Source organism: Sorex fumeus, unplaced genomic scaffold, assembly GCF_029834395.1.
Source record: "Sorex fumeus unplaced genomic scaffold, SorFum_2.1 ptg000082l, whole genome shotgun sequence".
Lineage (NCBI taxonomy): Eukaryota > Metazoa > Chordata > Mammalia > Eulipotyphla > Soricidae > Sorex > Sorex fumeus.
In genome coordinates, this window is record NW_026606139.1 from 1,156,973 (window position 1) to 1,176,463 (window position 19,491).

General features: G+C 47.5%; 1 protein-coding gene across 1 annotated transcript; it reads left to right on the forward strand.

Moving 5' to 3' along the window:
- The first annotated feature begins 1,746 nt into the window (after positions 1-1,746).
- Positions 1,747-16,208, forward strand: LOC130039095 (Krueppel-like factor 17). Its single transcript, XM_056130960.1, has 6 exons — positions 1,747-1,815; positions 13,106-13,967; positions 14,340-14,539; positions 14,586-14,750; positions 14,956-15,016; positions 16,090-16,208. Exons 1-6 carry the CDS (start codon positions 1,747-1,749, stop codon positions 16,206-16,208), a joined length of 1,476 nt encoding a protein of 491 aa, XP_055986935.1.
- The last annotated feature ends 3,283 nt before the right edge of the window (positions 16,209-19,491 follow it).

Below are 19,491 nucleotides of genomic sequence, written 5' to 3' on the forward strand. Positions count from 1 at the left end.
TCTGGTGGCTAATGAAGAAAGCGAGAAGGAAGTGAGAGAGAGTCACAGATTCCAGAATCTCAGAATCAGACGGTGCGTAGCGGAGGAGGGCACTGTGAGAATGCTCCCGGCCTCAAGTTCTCCTAGAGATGGGCTCCAACTGATTCCTGTGCTTCATCTAAGAGCCACTCCTGGGAGCGGCTTCCTGGAGATTAGAACTTCCTGCTCGGCTCAGAAAGAGGAAGTGGTCCAGAGATGGTGTTGAGTGTTGCGTAGACCTGGTCTAATTCTTCAGTCTCTACTTGAGCATATTTACCAGACATCTGAAAAATAAAGAAGAAAGCACACACATGGGATTCTGATTTTCTCGCACCACTCCATGGCACCCAAGGGCGTAATCATCATTCAGGCAGTGGCTCAAAGCAATAACCCAGGAGCCTGTTGGTGTTTCTCTTCTTCCAGACTGGTCCCTTCTAATTCTAATTAAGTCTCTGATCTCCACTAATACCCACCACCTGGCACCAACATCTGTCCTTCAGCTTGCCGAGGGCTTCTCCACTACCGTCTCTTTCTATATAATCCACGAGCCTCCAAGAAGCCCACTGATAATTTTACTTTTTATTGCCCCCTCCCATGATCGTTTTTAAACCTAGATCTCACCAGTTCTCTGCATAGATTTCGTCAGAGGTTCCCCCTTCAACCTAGGGAAAAACCTAGGCTGCTTTCCATGCGCCCCAAGACCCAGCTGCGCCATTCTGCAATCTTCCTTGGCTTACCTGGCGAGGCCAGCTGGCTGTTCATCCTGACCCCCCTAGTCTAGCAAATCAAGCTCCTCCTCGCCTAAGGATGCCACCCCAGCCCCCTCCCATTTTGGACTGCTTCCAGGACTTTGCAAATTTACTCTCGGCTCATCTTCTCCGGTTTTGTTTTTTCTCTTCATGGCACCCCCAGCCCCAAAAGCCTAACAATGACTGGTGACAGTATTTAGTCACCTGTTTGTTAAGGAGGAAAGTTCCATGAGAGAAAGGAGACTTCTTTTTTTCTTTTTTTGCTTTTTGGGTAACATCCACCGATCTTGGCTCTGCACTCAGGAATTCCTTCTGGCGGTGCTTGGGGGACCACATGCGACGCTGGGGATTGAACCTGGGTCCGCCGTGTGCAAGGCAAATGCCCTACCCACTGTACTATCTCTCCGGTCGAGAAAAAAGACTTTTCGTTGACCATGGTTCCAAAACACAGTCCCCCTCCTACCCCAAAGTGGACACGCCATGATTATCATAGCATGAAGATCTGGTGGCACCCAGTTTCCCACATTGGGCTCAAGGGACAGAGGGACAGCAGCTAGCAGTGGCCATCCAGGCCTCCAGGGACAAGGGGCCCGGGATCGGTGGGTGTCGGTGGGCTTCTTCCATCTACAGAGGCCACATACTCCTGTCTCTCACTCTCTTCAGTCTCCTGCCTGTCTTTGATCTCGGGTCTGGTTCCCGAGGCCTGACCCAAAACCTCGGAGCCCCCTAACTCGACCAGAGACGCACCACTGAAGCGTGACCAGGACAGGAGGATGGGGCAGGGATAGGACTGGAGGAGTGGTGAAGGTCCTCCAGGGAAGACGACCGGAAGCAGCAGGAGCAGGCTGGGTGGGGCAGGTGGGTGCGGCCCGTGGCTCCGCCCCCCGGCGCTGCGGGATACGGTGATTGTGGCGTGGTGGGGTGGCGCGCCACGTGGGCCCTGCTCTCACCTGGACGCGGCCTGCGAGCGCCGCTGGAGATGGAGCAGGAGGCCCAGCTGCTCCGGCGCCAGTGCTCCTGGCAGGCGGCTCGGCGCCTGGTCGCAGAGGTGAGTGGGGCCGGGAGCCGGGAGAGGAGGGAGACGACTGAGCGGAGATCTGGGAGGGCTTAAAAAGAAAGGTGGAGATTCTAGACCTGTGCTTGCCTGACGATTCCAGGTGACTTGGGGAGAAGGGCCTGGGTACCGGGGAGAGAAGACTGACTTAGGAAGTCAGTGGGGAAGCGGGTGCGAGGGGGAAATGGAATATTTAGTGGAGCCCAACCAAGTCGGAGGCCATGGCCAGGCCTCCAAAGTCAACGATGTGTTCGCCTCCTGACACGTACCATCTTGTTACTAAATAGTAGGACATGCGCAAATGACTGTAGAGAAGTGTGTGTGTGTGTGTGTGTGTGTGTGTGTGTGTGTTGGGGGGGCTGGAGAAATTGTGCAGGGGGTAGGGCACTTGCCTTGTTCATGGCCCACCAGTGACCAGGTTCCATCCTCTGTACTCTTATGCTGTTCTTAATCCTTCCAAGAGTAATCCCAGAGTACAAAGCCAGGAGTAAACCCTGAGAGGTGTGGTTCAAAAAAAAAAAAAATAAATCAAAAAAGAGAGATGGCCACAGGCCCTAACAACAGAGATTGGAGGAGATGAGAGTCAGCTGAGGATCTGGTCTGGGAACTGAGAACCACTGATTGGCCAGGGCTCTGCAGGTCCTTAGACCAGACATGAGGTGGGCTGCGGGATGCCTCCCCTTGGAGGTGAAAGCTGGAGGAGATGAAAGTCCAGAGAGAACAGAAATGGGGGATAGGGTGTCAGGAACCGCTGGGTACCTTGGGAGTCAGGAACATGTAAGGCTTGACTCGGTTTTAAGATTTCTTGATGATGGAATCAGTTCTATTTGAATCGCTATTTTATGAGTGTTCTGGCACTTGAATTCTGGGTAGAATTCAAGGCAAAGGTCAGAAAGCCATTGGAATGATCCCATCTGGAATGAAAGTAATGGGGAGAGAGGGCTGGAGAGATAGCACAGCGGGTGGACCAACCTGGATTCCATTCTGGCATCCCATATGGTCCCCAGAGCCCCACCAGGAGTGCAGAGCCAGGAGTAACCCCTGAGCGTCGCTGGGTGTGACCCAAAAAGACAACAACAAAAAAAGGAATGAATGAAAGTGGGGAAGAAAGAACTGTGGAGATGGAAGCAAACAAGATTCTAGAGATTTGGAAAGCCCACACAAGAATCGACAATTACTTGGATCTCAGTTGGGCTGGGGGTGAGGTATAGAAGGGGAGCCAGATTTCTGGTGGGGTGTGTGTGTGTGTGTGTGTGTTGTGTTGGTGGTGTTGGGGGATGTGTTGGCTGTATGACCAACTTGACCATCTTTCCAGAGATTTCTGGATTACAGAGTTGGGTGAGAATACTGGAATACTGGTGGAAACCCCCCCCCCCCCCACACACACACGGACGAGAAGGAACAGGATTTAGAGGTCCTTGGACCTTAGAGATGGGTTGCAGGTGGGTATAAAGATCTTTTTTTTTGCTTTTGGGGTCACACCTGGTGATGCACAGGGGTTACTCCTGGCTCTGCACTCAGGAGTTACTCCTGGCAGTGCTCAGGGGACCATATGGGATGCTGCGAATCGAACCCAGGTCTGCCGTGTGCAAGGCAAACGCCCTACCCCCTGGGTGTAAAGATCTTTTGAAGTGCCTGTGAGCTATTCACATTTTGAGCTTTGGCTACTGGAGGATTCTGCAGAGGTATGCCTGGGAGCTATTGCTTAAGGATAATTGAATTATAAATGGCAAGGAATTATTTGCATGAGAAAGATTGCCCCAAAGGTCGAGTTAAGGAAACCAATAAAACTGAAGGAGACATGGAGATGAAGATGTACATGCTTGGGAAGCTCGGAATGTTGCTTGTTTCCTTTTTGTGAAACGTTAAAATAAGATTCTGGTGAAATCTACACCCTATGAAAATATTGAAACCACCTTGTAGTGGTGAAGTGTGAAGGTTGGTGGTATTAAGCACAACCACGGCCTGTGCCACTATCATCAGATCTAGGACTTGCTTTCACTTTGAAAGGAAACTTTCCTTAACCTAGAAACAGCTGTTCCCCAGTATTCCCATGCCAGGCTGTGACAGTCATCTTTCTATTTTGACTTTTTTCTGGTTTGTTCTGTTTGTTTTGGGCCCCACCCAGCGGGACCTGAGGGTTTACTCCTGGCTCTGCCTTCAGGGACTTCTGTGGGGATTATATATGGTAGTACCAGTAATTGAACCAGGGTTGGTGGTATGCAAATGCTAGCACCTTACCACTGTACTGTCTCGACAATCTTTCTACTAAGAGTTTTATCTTAAAATTATAATTTAGTTTTTGGGTTACTTCTGGCTGTGCTAAGGGACCTTTTTATTGGTGCTGCAAATTGAACTCAGAGACTCACACATGCAAGGGAAATGTTCTGTCACTGAGCCACACCCCCAGTCCTCTTGTTGGGTTTCTGAGCTATCTTGACTTGGCTTTTGTATGTGTTCTTAAGGGTTGCAGTGCATATATCCAGTTATTCAGCATCACTTGAAGACTGTCCTCTTCAACTGAATGGTCTTATTCTTAACCCCTGTTCCTTTCCGCTGGTCAACTATTTTGTTATTTTCATTTTGTTTTTTGTTTGGTTCATACCACCTGACTACTCTGTGACTCTTGACTCTGCTCAGGGATCACTCTTGCAAGTATACATGGGAAGATGTGTGGTGCCAGGGATCAAACCCAGATTGGCTGCATGCAAGACAAATGCCTTATCTACTCATCTCTCTGACCTCAATTCTATCCCTAATGTTAATACCACACTATTTTGATTACTGGAGTTTCGAAGTAAGGTAAAGATAAAGGCCCTCCCGTTGTTCATCGATTTGCTCAAGCGGGCCCAGTAACGTCTCCGTTGGAGACTTTGTTGTTACTGTGTTTGGCATATCGAATACGTCATGGGGAGCTTGCCAGGCTCTGCCGTGCGGGCGAGATACTCTCGGTAGCTTGCTGAGCTCTCCGAGAGGGGCGGAGGAATCGAACTCGGGTCGGCCATGTTGGCTGCGTGCAAGGCAAATGCCCTACCGCTGTGCTATCGCTCATAAGAAGTGTATATTTTCTTGGGGCTGGAGCGATAGTACAGTGGGTAGGGCGTTTGCCTTGCATGCAGCCGACCTGGGTTTGATTCCCAGCATCCCATATGGTCCCCTGAGCACCGCCAGGAGTAATTCCTGAGTGCATGAGCCCAGAGTAACCCCTGAGCATCACCGGGTGTGACCCAAGAAGTCAAAAAAAAGTGTATATTTTCCAATTTGTTATTGTTTTTGGGCCACACCCAGCAGTGCTCAGGAGTTACTCCTGGCTCTGCACTCAGAATCACTCCTGGCAGTGCTTGGGGTACCGTATGAGGTGCTGGGTATTGAACCTGAGTTGGCTGCATGCAAGGCAAGTGACCTACCTGCTGTATTATTGTTCTAGAGTGTCCAACCCTACAATTATTTTCAAGATTATTATTTTTTAATAGAAATAAAGTAATTTTATTTAAATAAATTTAGAGAAATGTGATGAAGAGGAGGAGAAAGAGAGAGAGTTTATGTTCAAAACATTATGTCCCAAGCTCCTACTTTGTTGTCCCTTAAGATAAATACGAGGGCCAGAGCAATAGTACGGGGGTAGGGCATTTGCCTTGAACGCAACGGACCCAGGTTCAATTCCTGGCATCCCATATGGTCCCCCGAGCACTGCCAGCAGTAATTCTGAGTGCAGAGCCAGGAATAACCCCTGAGCATCTACAATGTAACCACCAAAGTAAAAAAAATTAAATATGAATTTTATAGTAGATTTGAATTTTTTTGCAAAGTTTATATATGTACATATTGATAGGAATTGTATTGATGTGTAGATTGTTTTGAGGTAGCATTAACATAATTAAAATTCATCAATGTCTATTTCTATTTTTTAGCAGTATTCTGTAGTTTTCAGTTTTCTTTCTCTGGGGAGGCTTTGGGTTTGGGTGCTACTCCTGGTGGTGCTCAGGGGTTAATGCCAACTCTATGTTCAGTGGTCATTCCTGGCAGTATTTGTTTGGGAGACTGTAGGATAACACTCTTTTGTCCTTCCTCAGGTAGCTTAGGTTTATCGGGTCACACCGATCTAAGGACACTGAACTTGTATTGTAAGCAATGTCCTTTCTGTGTGGACACAGGAAGACAGTTAATATTATGCTTTGTAACTTGGGAGTTGATTGACTCTGAATAATATTTACTCCTGGGCATCTGATTTCTTGACTCAGTTGCCCTTAGTTCCTAGCACCCCAAAAGCAGGGTCCTGACGAGGGACTGAATGGACCCAGGGCAAGCTGTGAGCTACCCTGGCATTGAAATGGGCCAGGCCAAAGAGCCACGATACTCAACTATAAGTTGAGGGCATGATCATGGACAAATGCTGTCATGATCCAAAAGTGAGTAACACGAGACTAGGACCCTGCTGGAGCTAGGAAGATTAACCTGGCCCGAGGACTGTGGAATGTATAGTGAGATGTTCTCAGGGAGAACCAAACTAAGTTTATATCTCTTACTGTGCTTATACAGAATGACATTGCTAGAAATATTAGAAGTAGATTTATTACAACTATTTAAGTAGATTACTAACTGAGGGAAGAACACACCCTTGTTGGGATCCCACCCTTGAGCGGATCTCCTAGTAATTTGGAGTAATCTCTGTAGATGAGATTTTATCCCTGAGTTAATCTCCTGGAGGAGTGGTCTTACCTCTCTCTGTTGATTCGTCAATATTCAACCCACCTTTATGTCACCGCCTTATGTGACTGCTATATAAACTAAGACTGTAAGCTCGGGAGGAAGAGAGTCAGAGCGAGAGGGACTCAAGCTTGAGAGAAAGAACAGCCGTCCTGATCCAGGCCACACACAGGACTCAAGAGCACCGAACATAGGCGGTGAGAAAGAGCCATCCAGTGAGCCCGTGAACACACAACCTTCGCCGTGATAAGATTTTACAGACCACATGAAGTGCCAGGGATAAAACTACTGCTGTTTGCATGCAAGGCAAGTGGCTTAATCTCTCTAGTGTCTCAGCCCTTCTCTTAGGTATTTCCAGATAAATCTTTTTTATGCTATTATAAATTTAATACCCCCCTAATTTTTCAGATTGCTCATTTTTAGTATATAAGTTGTGTGTGCATCAAATTTGTATCCTATGACTTGGCTGAATGTTTTAGTTCTAATTTCTTTGTTTTGTCTTTTTAAAAATTAAAAAACAGTTATTTTTTTCTCCTATAGATTTTAAGTGTGTATGTGTGTAATTATAATCTTGAGGATTTTGTCGTTTTTTTCCCCACTTCCAACTTCTTCTTAGGAGCCACACATATGAGGCATGTGTTCTATCTCCAGGCCACATCTTAACCCAGGATTTTGTGCATTGTTTCCATACATGATTGTATCACCTGATAACACAATGTTCTTTCTTTTGAATTTGGAATCCTGTTATTATTTTTTTTTCTAGCTTACTTGTTCTGCCTAGAACTTTTTTTGGGTCACACCCGGCAATGCACAGGAGTTACTCCTGGTTCATGCACTCAGGAATCACTCCTGGCGGTGCCTGGGGGACCATATGGGATGCTGGGAATCAAACCCAGGTCAGCCGCGTGCAAGGCAAACGCCCTACCCGCTGTGCTATTGCTCCAGCCCCTGCTGCCTAGAACTTTTAATACAATGTTGAATAGAAGTGCAAGTGGGCCTCCTTATCTTGTTCTTGAAGTTAAATGCAAAGTATTCAGTCTTTCATGACTGAGGATGTTGTTCCTTGTGGACATTTCATAAATAGCATTTATCCTGTGGGGGTTTATTCTTTCTTTTTCTCTTTGGTGATGTTGGTGATTGAACCCAAGGTCTTATACATGAGAGGAATATGCTTTTCCTGAACTTCCTCCCCAGCCTATGTTGGGAATTTCTTTTGCTTCCTTTCTTTTTTGCTTAGTTTTTTGATTTTTTTCCTTCAGTCATCAAAAAGTAATTTCTCCAAATGCTGGTTCTGTGTCAGTTGAGGTGGGAGTCCTCCCTTTATTTTACGTATACAGTGGTGTTATATTGAATGATGTGTTGAACCTGGTTGATAGGTTGAATCATTTGTGCATTCCTGGCCTAGAATCCTAGTTGGTCAGGCTTCATTTGCTTTATTTGTGATGTATTTGGTCTGCTCCTTTTGGTTGAGGGTTTTCGTATCTATATTCATCAGAGATGTTACAGTTTTCTTGTGCGATGGGTTTATTGGGCTTGGTAGCAGAGCAGTGCTGAACTCAGAATGAATGAGAAGTATTTCCTCTTGGAATTTTAGTTGTCCTCTGGTTCCTCCAGGCTAGTACAGGCTGATCCAGGAATATGTGCCAGCTGTTGTTAATCTGGGCCAGATGCCTGGTGGTTCTAATCTAATCTGGTGGTGGTGGTGATGGTGGTGGTGGTGCGGTGTGTGTGTGTGTGTGTGTGTGTGTGTGTGTGTGTGTAAAATTTACATCATACCTGGAAGTGCTCAGGGCTTACTTCAGTACTTCAAGATCTGAGCTCAGGGATCACCCCATTAGGTGCTCAGGGGACCTTGTGCTGAGGATCAAACCCAGGTTGGCCACATGCAAGGCAAACGCTCTGTACTGTCACTCAAGTCCCACTACCTTTTTTTTTCTCTTATACAATCTAATAATCTTTAATGTTTTCTTGCAACCAGTGGGATAGTTCAGGGATTTATTCCATCTATGACTGGAATTTCTTTTATTTCACTTTGAACAATTTCTTGTTACTGAAGTGGCAGAGTCCTTTTCATGGCTAGTATTCCCTTATACACTCTACACCCCATTTTAAAAACCATCACTTCACTGAGAAAACTCTTGGGTTGTTTCCCTGTCTGTTATTGTAGATCATGCTACAGTGATGTTGTACATTCTCCTTTGGATTAGTGTTTTTGCTATGCTCAGAACAATCCTGGAAGTGGAATTGCTGGATTGAATGGCAGTTTGAGGAGTCCCCTTGTTATTTTCCACAATGATAGTACTAATTTACATTCCTCAAATACAGTACAAGCGTTCCCTATTCTTTACACCTTTAGTACTACTATTTATAATTTTTATCTTTTTAATGATAGTTATTCTAACAGATGTGAGATGACTTGTGATTTATTTGTACTTTTCTGAGAAGTGATGTTGAGTATCCCTTCAGACCTCTGTTGACCCCTCTTTGGGAGAGGGACAGTGGGCTACACCTCGTGGCCCTCTGGGCCTATTCCTAGTTCTGAGTTCAGATGTGACCATATGTGGTTCTTTTTTTTTTTTCTTATTTTAATCGAGTTCAGTTGCTTTCTACTTTACAGCCCATCAAATGTGGTGTGCTACTCTTTGTACTTCAGTGGCATAGAGTATGAGATGTCACTCCAGGAATTCTAAAATTTAAAATGGGGTGATAGAGCTGGAATTAAAATTTTAACTGCATGGTGACTTTGGGGTCTGGAGGCATCTCAGCAGCTTGTGGCTCTCTCCTGAGATGTATTTGTGAGTCTCTGGATCATGACCATTAATGAGCTTCAATGGCAGTAGAGGGAGTTTGTGGGCATGACTGGAAGAGCAGGGAGATGGGGGTAGGTCACCCATTCCTGACTCCATGAGAGTCTGAAGATTTCAGTCACAAATCCCACAAACCTGGGTTTTTCAACAGATTTATTCCCAGGAGCATCATTCTGACTGTGTTCAGGAGACACTCCCAGCAGTGCTCAGGGATCCAGGTGGTGCTGGGGGTCAAACTTGGGTCTTCTATGTGCAAAGCATGTACTTGGCCCTATGAGTCATCTTTCACTTACTAGTATTAAAAGATTATTGATGGAAATTTTTTTTTTTTTGCTTTTTGGATCACACCCAGCGATGCTCAGGGGTTACTCCTGGCTCTGCACTCAGGAATGACTCCTGGAAGTGCTCAGGGGGCCATATGAGATGCCAGGGATCGAACCCAGGTTGGCTGTGTGCAAGCAAATGCCCTCTCCACTGTGCTATTCCTCTGGCCCCTGTTGGTGGAATCTTAAGGTTTATTTTTGGGAGAGGGCCAGGGCACCTGGCAGTGCTCAGGGATTATTCCTGGCTCTGTGCTCAGGGATCACTCCTGGCAGGGCTCTGGAACCATATGTGGTGGTGCCAGGGATCGAACCCAGGTTGCCCCCCTGCAAAGCAAATCCCTTACCCTCTGTGCTATCTCTCGAAGCCCTCTAATACTACTGTTAGTAAATATGGCAAGAGTTGGCATCCTTGTCTTATTTCTGTTCCAAAATGAGAAGTTTTTGGCTTTTTTTTTTTGGTGGAGAGATGCATATCTGGTGGTGCTCTGGGCTACTTCCAACTCTTCTCTAGTTGCTCCTGATGGTACTTGGGGATAGGCCACACGAGGTGCTGGGGATCAAACCAGTGCCTCCTTACGTGATGCATGTATTTAGCCTGTTGAACTATCCTTTTGTTCCTAGGATTCTGGCTCTTTCATTATGAAGTCTGATGTTAGCTGTGGTCTTGTCATATATTGTCTTTATTATGTTGAGGCATGTTCCTCTATACTTTTAGAGTTTCTATCATAAAAAAAGCAGTTGAATTGTGTCAAATGCTTTTTTTAAATCTTCTATCCCGATAGTGATATAATTTTTATCTTTCATTTCGTTAGTATAGTATAACACAAGTGTTTTGCATGCACCGAGCTATATTTGCATCCCTGGAATAAATCCATCCCCCTTGATCATAGTGCCAGTATCCTTTTGAGGTATTGAATTTGTTTTGCCCATATGTTGAAATTGTATGCATCTGCATTCATCAAGAATTTTTATCTGCAGGGGCTGGAGCCATAGCACAGTGGGTAGGGCATTTGCCTTGCATGCAACTGACCTGGGTTTGATTCCCAGCATCCCATATGGTCCCTTCAGTACTGCCAGGAGTAATTCCTGAGTGCAAAGAAAAAAGAAAACTGCAGATTAAAATTCTTTTTTTGATTTTTCTTTTTGGGTCACACCCAGCAATGCACAGGAGTTATTCCTGGCTCTGCACTCAGGAATTACTCCTGACGGTGTTTGGGGGATGATATGAGATGCCGGGGATTGAACCAGGGGATCGAACCCAGGTCAGCTGCATGCAAGGCAAATGCCTTACCCTCTGTACTATCACTCCAGCCCCTTGTTTCACTTCTTATTTTAACTTTAATCCTCTCTTTTTCTTAGTGAGAAGAGCTGAAGGTTTGTCTATTTGGCTTAAAAGTTTAAAAGGTCTTTTTTTTTCTTATCTGTTCTATTTTCTTTTATGATTCCATTTCATTTTTTTAAATTGAGAATCATTGTCCATTTCATTTGCTTTTTACTCTGATCTTTTCTATTTTCTTCTAATTTTAGTTCTTTTCTTCTGCATCCTTGAGATTAAAGTTAGATGATTTGAGTTCTTGTTTCTTAATGTAGGAATTAATTACTATTAACTTGCCTCTTGGAACTGACACTGCTATGCCCTGGTATATTGGTAATTCAGTATGTTGGTTTCTAATTGTTTTTATTTCTAAGAAAGAAAAAGTTTTTTATTTCTCTTTAATTTTATTAACTGTTCAGCAGCATCTTGTTAACTTTTACATATTCAGGAAAGTTATGTTTTTTTGTAATTGATTTATTTCATATTTTTAAAATTTCATATTGTTGTAGTTCAAAAATATGTTTGAGGGGCTAGAGAGATAGTCCAGTGAGTTGGGGGCATTTCCCTTGACTGTGCCTGACAGGTTCAATCCTCAGCACCACATATGCTGTACACAGAGCCAGGAATAAACCCTGAGCACCATTGGGTGTGGTCCAAAAAGCAAAAAAAAATTTTTTTTCTTTTTGGGTCATGCCCGGCGATGCACAGGGGTAACTCCTGGCTCTGCACTCAGGAATTACCCCTGGCGGTGCTCAGGGGACCATATGGGATGCTGGGAATCGAACCCGGGTTGGCCGCATGCAAGGCAAACGCCCTACCGGCTGTGCTATTGCTCCAGCCTGCAAACAAAATTTTTGATGTGATTTGTCTCAAATTACTAAAACTTGTGCTGTGGCCTTATATATTCTGGGGAATTATCCATTTGCAAATGAGCAGTACGCTATGATATACTTTTGAATGGCGTGTTGTGTATATGTCTGCTCGCTCCATCTGGTTTAATGGGCTATTTTAAGTCTGTCTTAATTTACTGATTTTTTTTCCCCTGAATAATCTGTTATGGAAGTGTAGAGTAATAAAGTATTGTTTTGGGAGTAGAGAGATAGTACACTGGGTAAGGTGCTTGCCTTGCCTGTGGCCAATCTGAGTTCCATCCCTGGCATCATATATTTCCCCCCAAACCCCAGTAGGAGTGATCCCTGAGCACGGACACAGGAGTAAGCCTTGAGCACTCCCCCAAATATTGCTTAATCTTATATTGCTATCATGCTACTATTATTGTATTGATTTTATTTCATCTTTAAAACTATTGCTTTTTTTATATACTTAGGTGCATCATAAATATTTACAGATATAAAATTCTTTTGTCTAGTTGACCTATTTTTATTATTATGTAATGGCTGTCTTTTACTGCAGTCTTTATCTTTTTTTTAAAGAAATATCTTATTTTATTTATTTAATTAATTTATTTATTTGCTTTTTGGGTCACACCCGGCGATGCTCAGGGGTTACTCCTGGCTCATGTACTCACTCCTGGTGGTGCTCGGGGGACCATATGGGATGCTGGGAATCGAACCTGTGTTGGCCATGTTGGCTGCGTGCAAGGCAAAAGCCCTACCCGCTGTGCTATCGCTCCAGCCCCTGCAGTCTTTATCTTAAGGCCTGTTTTGTCTGATATAAGCATAGCTATGCCAGCTTCTCCTTTGGCTTCTATTTGCCTGGTATGTCTGCTTATGTGCTTGCAATGCAGGGATTGAACTTAGGGACTCACACATGTGAAGCATGTCTTCTACCACACGTTATGTTCTAAGCCCATGGAATACCTTTTTCAGCGCATCTCAAGTAAAGTTTATATCTCATGTAAAAGATCTTTTACTTCTCAAGTGACTCTTTTGGAGAGCATATTGATGTATCTTGTTATTTTTACCTATTTCATCATTCTATCTTTTGCAGGGGAGGTTTAGCCCACACTGAACAGTGTTCAGGGCTGTTCCTGGCTCTGTGCTCAGGAGTGACACCTGGTGATGCTTGGGGGATGGACCACATGTGGTGCTGAGGATTCGAACCTGGACTGCAGTCACTCCAGCATGCAAGTTAAGTGCCTGAGCTCCTGACTCTGTCTCATTTTCTTGCAGGAACCTGAGAAATCAGTGTCCGTCTTGGATATGTCCTCATCTCCCAGAAGTGGTGGCGTGCACACCTCCTGGAACCACAACCCACCAGGCTATCGCCTCTGCGCTTCCTGTCCAGACCTGGCGAGGGTTCCCTCGGGATCTGTAGAGACTGTCCGGCAGAATGTGGGTGAAGTGGAGTCACGGTTCAGTGTGTTGCTGCCCGAGTCTGGTGTGAACTACTGCTCCCCAGTGGCCCTGATGCCTTCACGCATGATTTACTGTCAGGGCCCAGGCCCCTCCCAGCCCGGAGTGATGCTCCTCAGGGGGCCTCAGGCGGGGTCCTTGGGAGAACCGGGGATTCCCAGAGTGGCCCTGACCTACAGTGGGAATCTCAGGGGGCCCTGCACTGGGCCATCCACCTCGGCTCCCACTGGCGTCTCCATGATGTCCCGCATCTGGAACCCACCAACGCCTTGTTCTGGTTCCCCCAAAGGACCTCCCAGCAGGGATTCTCTAATCCCTAAAATGACCTTGGCCCCAGTCATGTCTTCAGCCGAGACCCAGGCAACGCTCCCCTGTTTGCCTGAGGTGTTATCCTCTAGAGACCGCCACGATCTTGAGATGCCCCTGGCTGGATCCCCATCACTGCTGGCTTTAGAATCCCCAAGTTCTTCTGAGAGTCAGCCAGCCGGTGGGGAAGATTACTCCTTACCAGAGCAGCCCAGAGCCTCAGCCCAGGGGCCAGAGCAGAGCCCCAAGACCCAGGAAAAGGATCCTGGGAGAAGATCGCCGATTTCAAGGCCGTACCGCTGCCAGCATGAGAACTGTGGCAAGGCCTACACCAAACGCTCCCACCTTGTGAGTCACCAGCGCAAACACACAGGTATATGGTGGTGGCGGGGGTGTTTCTGGTATGTAGATTGGCCAAGAACGACTGGGATTTGACCTTCACTCCTCACCACGAGACCTCTTTTCTCTCCTCCAAACTCACTTGCTCACACAGTCCATGTGGTTGTGCCAAGGTGAAGGTGACAGGGAGGGATAGGTGGGAGAGGGAGGCGGGAGGGACTGATGGTGGCCGTCACAGCACAGCCCTCTCTGGGAGCCAGCCAGCCTGTGGGGAAGATAACTTGGCTTCTTTTCTCTCTTTGCTCCTGATGTCTCAGTTGTGGCTGCTTGCCTTCCAAAGTCTACCTCCTCCACTTCCTGCTGGGCCAGTCCACTTAATTCTTCCCCTCTCTCCTCACCCCTCCAGGCGAGAGGCCCTACCGATGCAAATGGGAAGGCTGCCTGTGGTCTTTCATCCGGTCTGATGAGCTTGGACGGCACATGCGCATCCACACCAAGTACAGACCCCACCGGTGTGAGCTGTGCGGCCGGCAGTTCATGCGCTCAGACCATCTCAGGCAGCACCAGAGAACACATGAGCGGGTGTCCAAGTCTCCGGAGGTGCAGGCCAGTGGTGGACAAGCACCTGTTTCTCCTGCTCCTGGTCTTTAAGTCCATCTCTTCGGCCCCGCATTTCGCCTTCTCCACCCACACCCCACCTGCCTCTGACCAGCTGGTCCTGGTGGACGGCGTCGACCTAGAGGAAGACACATCTTTACAGAGACCCACAGGGTGCTCCGTCAGAGCAAGGATCTTCTCCAACATCTTCTCCTACCAAGTTTGGTCCCCTGGGACGATGGAGCAATGAGAGTTCCGGAGCTTTGTCCAGCCAGAGGCCCCATGCCTAACACTGTCCCAACTTGAAGCCCTTCTGTGGCTCTCCTTTGCCTACAACATAAAAATCCAAGTTGTTTGTCATGGTCTTCCAGAGCCAGACTGTTCAGCGCCTGACCTGCTGTGAGCTCGCCCTGTTACCCTGCCAGAGCAGAATCTTTGATCCTCATGCCCCATCTCCTCTTCTGGAGAATGAGAAAAACGGGACCGGCTTGTTTGTGGGAGACACGTCTGCAGTCCAGAGGCTGCTGTGCTGGGTGTTCTCCATCACTGCCCAAGCTCCCAGGCCTGGCCACCACTTTGGGACTTGAAACAGCACAAGGCAGATGGGGTGTGGGAACGGGCCTCTTGGGAGCCTCCAACAGCCCAGAGTGTGGGGGTGCAGAGGTCTGGAGAGGTGGGACAGAAGGGTGGGGCCTTTCCTCCAGCCCCTTGCTGCATTACTGCCAGGCAACCAATAGCTTCGTGCCAGCGAACACCCTGCAGCCAGTGGAAGGACATCCTGCGCCAGTGGACACCCCTGCCAGACTTATTCCGGAGCTTCTGCCGGAGCGGGACCCAACCCGTTGTCACCTTGCCTCCCCCATCTTCCTCCCCTATCTGGCCTGCTCCCCCTCCCTTCCTCCCCCCCGCCCCAAATAAACCCTCCATGTTTAGTTTGGTTTATAGGCTCCACTTTCTAGGTGATATGGGAGATGGTCCAGGAATCCTGGACTTGGCTGTGCCTATCTCTCCCACTGCAATGCTTTTAGGGATACCTTAGTCTTTTGCCCCCTGTGACCCCAGCACACCTCCAACAGGCGTCCACATGTGTGTCTGAGCACGGCTGGGGGTGGCCCCTATAAATTAAAAACTTGTTTCTGTTTAAGGAGAAAAAAAATGGTGGGAGAGATCTAGGGTAAGGCACTTGTCTGGCACACAGCTGACCTGAGTTTGCTTAGGTACCAGACATGGTCCTGGGAGTCCCAAAAGGAATGAACCCTTAGCATAGAGACAGCTATGAGTGCTCAGCACCACTGAGTATGGCTTCAGACCTCCTCCCTCACTCAAGAAAAATAGACAACATGTTGAAGAGTAAGCGATGGCTGAGAACCCTTTGGGCCATACTGGTAGTGCTCTCCTCTGCCACACTCTGGCCCCCCAGAGTCTGTAGATTCAGATAGGATCATCTAGTAGGAAAGTGTTGGATGTGATCTGCCCTTGACACTCACTGGGCCTGTGTTACTGGTCTGCAGCTTGACTTTAGGCTACCTGAAACAAGCCTCTTGCCTTTGGTCTGGCAGGACTGGCCCAGCACATCAGCAGCTTCCTGCTGGTCAGCCAAGAGAGAAGCCTCATCCTTGTCAATGTTTGTCCATGCTACTTGGAGGGACAGGACATGGCCCTGGCAGACTGCCGCTGAGACCATGACCCCTCCATAGCAGGATCAGTGGAATCTGGAAGATGGTCAGCAAGGCTTCTGGCAAAATTCCAGGAGTGCATTTGCAGATGAGTCCAGAGCAAAGTCCTATTTGTGAAATGCGAAGAGGCCCAAGTACACAGGGAACTATCAGACTTGGCCTGCTGACCTGCTTGGCAACCTTGCTGGAGGAGCTTGCCCTCTTATCAGGCAGCCATGCCCAGATGTGCATTAATGTTACGTTCAGGGAGTAGCTGTCCAGGTATTTCCTCATGAGGCCAGCAGACTGCTATGTGGGTCTCTTCCACCTGGTACCCTGTGAGGTCGCCTTCCAGGGGACCACGAGCCCTTTGAATGCCATTGGATTAGATGCCTTTCCAACCCTAACCCTGTTCCCAGCACCCTTTCCCTCTCTGCTCCATGAAAAGACTAGTCAAGTCTGGGGATATTAGTTATTGTGATTACACAGCCCTCACCTTTGTGAGATCCTGAGATTAAATTCTGGGGCATGAGTGTGAGATCCCAACACACCACCAACATGCACGCATACACAGACACTGACATATGTAGAGATAACCATTTAAAAAAGAAGCGCCCCCCCTCACCAATTCAGAGCCGGATCACAAATCACTGGTTGATGGATACAAAGCTGAGTTCATATACCCCTACTGTTGGTATGGTTTTGGGGGGTAGCAACCAAGAGGGTCATATTGGGGACACTGTGACACTGGGTTCACACTTGCAGTCTCAACATTAGATTCAAAACCCTAAGGCCCACCGAGGCCCACAGATTGCTTTGTATTTGTAACTACCATGACACTATTTCCTAGAAGTGGAAGGTGGAAAATGATCTCAATGTGGTTGGGGCCTCATAATCAGCTATAGCTCCAGGGCCTCCAAGTTCATAGAGGCCTGAGTCAATCTTTACAGGGAAAATTTGCAGATTTGTGCTCGGTTTCAGGGTGTGAGTGGGTAGAAAGTATTTTTCAAAGGGACCACTGGATTTGAAGAGTGGGGTGGATTTTCCACAGAAGTTTTTGTTAGGTTGGCACAGCTGGGAGCTAAAAGGAACTCCCAGTTAGCCCTAAGTGGGCAGGGCTGTGAGCTCCCAGACCAGGCAGCAGGGAAGGAAGCCCCATTTCCTCAGGACCTCACTATGTCCATGCAAAGGCTACAGTCCCTTCCCTGCACACATGCAGGTGGAAGGTAGAGAAGGCTGAGGCACTAGAGATGGCTCAGTGCGGCTATGACTCTGCCTTGTCCTGGGTCTGAGTACCTGGTCCACAGGCCACCCAAGCCTCTTTAGCAGTCATAACCCCACAGTCATAAACAGGAGGGCCAAGACTGAAGACAAGGGGCAGGTAGCCCCCTGGCTACTGGCATTTGACCAGACCATGGTAACCTGAACAGTCATAGTCATGACAGGAGACGACGATTTTTCAAAATGAGTTTATTTCATCGAGCATTTCACAGTGGAGGGCACCACGTGTTCTCTTGCTCTGAACCCACAGATATGGAGATTCAAAAAACACGCACAGATATAAAAATAAATATATAAAGTGTCTAGGGGTGAGATAGTCCAACAGGTAGGGCACTTGGCTTGCACATGGAAAAGCATATGATGGCCTAAGAAGTACCAGGAGAGCACTGAGCCAGGAGTAATTCACGTGCAAGACAGTGTGGCACAAATAGCCCCCACCCTAAAGAGAACTTTTAAAAATGAATTGAAATTCCTGATATGTGCATTTAATTTCAGCTTCACGCGCAAAATATCTGTACAGTTCATGATTCAGTATCCATTGGAAGACCTAAGTATTTCTTGTAAAAATACTCATAAAAACTCCAACTCTTTACAAATTAGTACAGTAGGTCAGAGATGAGACTCAGAGGGTGGAGTGCCATGCTCTGCCAACAGGAGCCCCAGACTCAGTCTCCAGTACCTCACAGACTCCTGAGCACTTCAGGGTGTGGCATAATTACCAAAAACAGTAAAAGAGAGAAACAAAATATAATATGATCTTTGAATATATAGGTTAGTGTGAATTGCCAAGAAAAGTCCTCGCTAGGAGATGCAGCTGTTGGGTGTCTAGTTCGTGGGCAAGCATTATCTGTGCACTCTTGCATGCTGCTTTAAATGATCAGATCGGGCAAAATTCTTGTGACACTTAGGACAGCGGTAGGGACGTTCTCCAGTGTGTGTCTTCATGTGTCTGCTGAGTTCATCGGTGCGGGAGAATTTCTTCAGGCACCCTTTCACGTCGCACACATAGGGCTTGTCTCCTGGAACAGAGAGAGAGAGAGAGTCACTTGTTATTCATCAGGCATGAATGGCATGGAACAGAAAATGGTGTGAGCATGTGTAGAGGGAGCACCTGAGCAGACTGGAGGGTGTGTAGGAGAGAGGGAGAGAAAGGTGACATGAGCTGGAGAAAGGAGAGCTGGAAGAGGGGAAGGGACACCCAGAGAGCGCTCAGTCAGAGCAGTGAGAAAGATGTGGAGATGGGCTGTTTGTGCCCTAGAGACAAGGTCAAGATCAGCCCAAAGGGACAAACCAATCCTTCCATGGCCCAACAGCCCACAGTCCACTCCAGAGACCAGCCAGCTAGATTCTGACCATAACTAGGCTCTCCTGAGGACCGTGGGGCCTTGCTCTCTCATCTGCCAACCTTCTGTAGGCCACCAGGGAACCCTGGCGGTGAGGGAAGAGCAACAATCTGAACTGAGTGTCAGTCCCTTGTCCCTGCCCCTACTCACCAGTGTGGATGCGCTCATGGATTCGCAGTTGGGAAGGCTTGGTGTACTCCTGCCCACAGCCCTGGAATGTGCATGCATAACGCTTCGGACCATCAGTGTTTATGTGGTGTCCTCTTCTCTGGGACTTGTTTGACTTATGCGATTCCTGGGATGGTCCTTGGACCAAAGGGACACTTGAATGCAGGAATCCTGACTGTGGCAGTGGCAATCCCTGTGGCCCCATCTGGATGCCATAGAGGTTCTGGGTGCCACTTTGAGTCACAGGCTGACTACCAGAGGAGGTCTGGTGACCGATGAAGATCATTGTCGGGAGCCCTGTCACAGGGATCATCTGCACTCCAGAGTGAAGCATCTGGTTTCCATTGATGGTGTGGACTCCGCTGAAGGGCACTTGGTTCACCAATAATATTTGGGCACCAATGTGGGGCACCTGGTTCCCGCTGAAGGACTGGTTCATGCCCATGGACACTGGAGTCCCATATACAGTCTGCTGTCCAGTGAGGGACGTCTGGCTCCCATGTGGTGTCCAGTC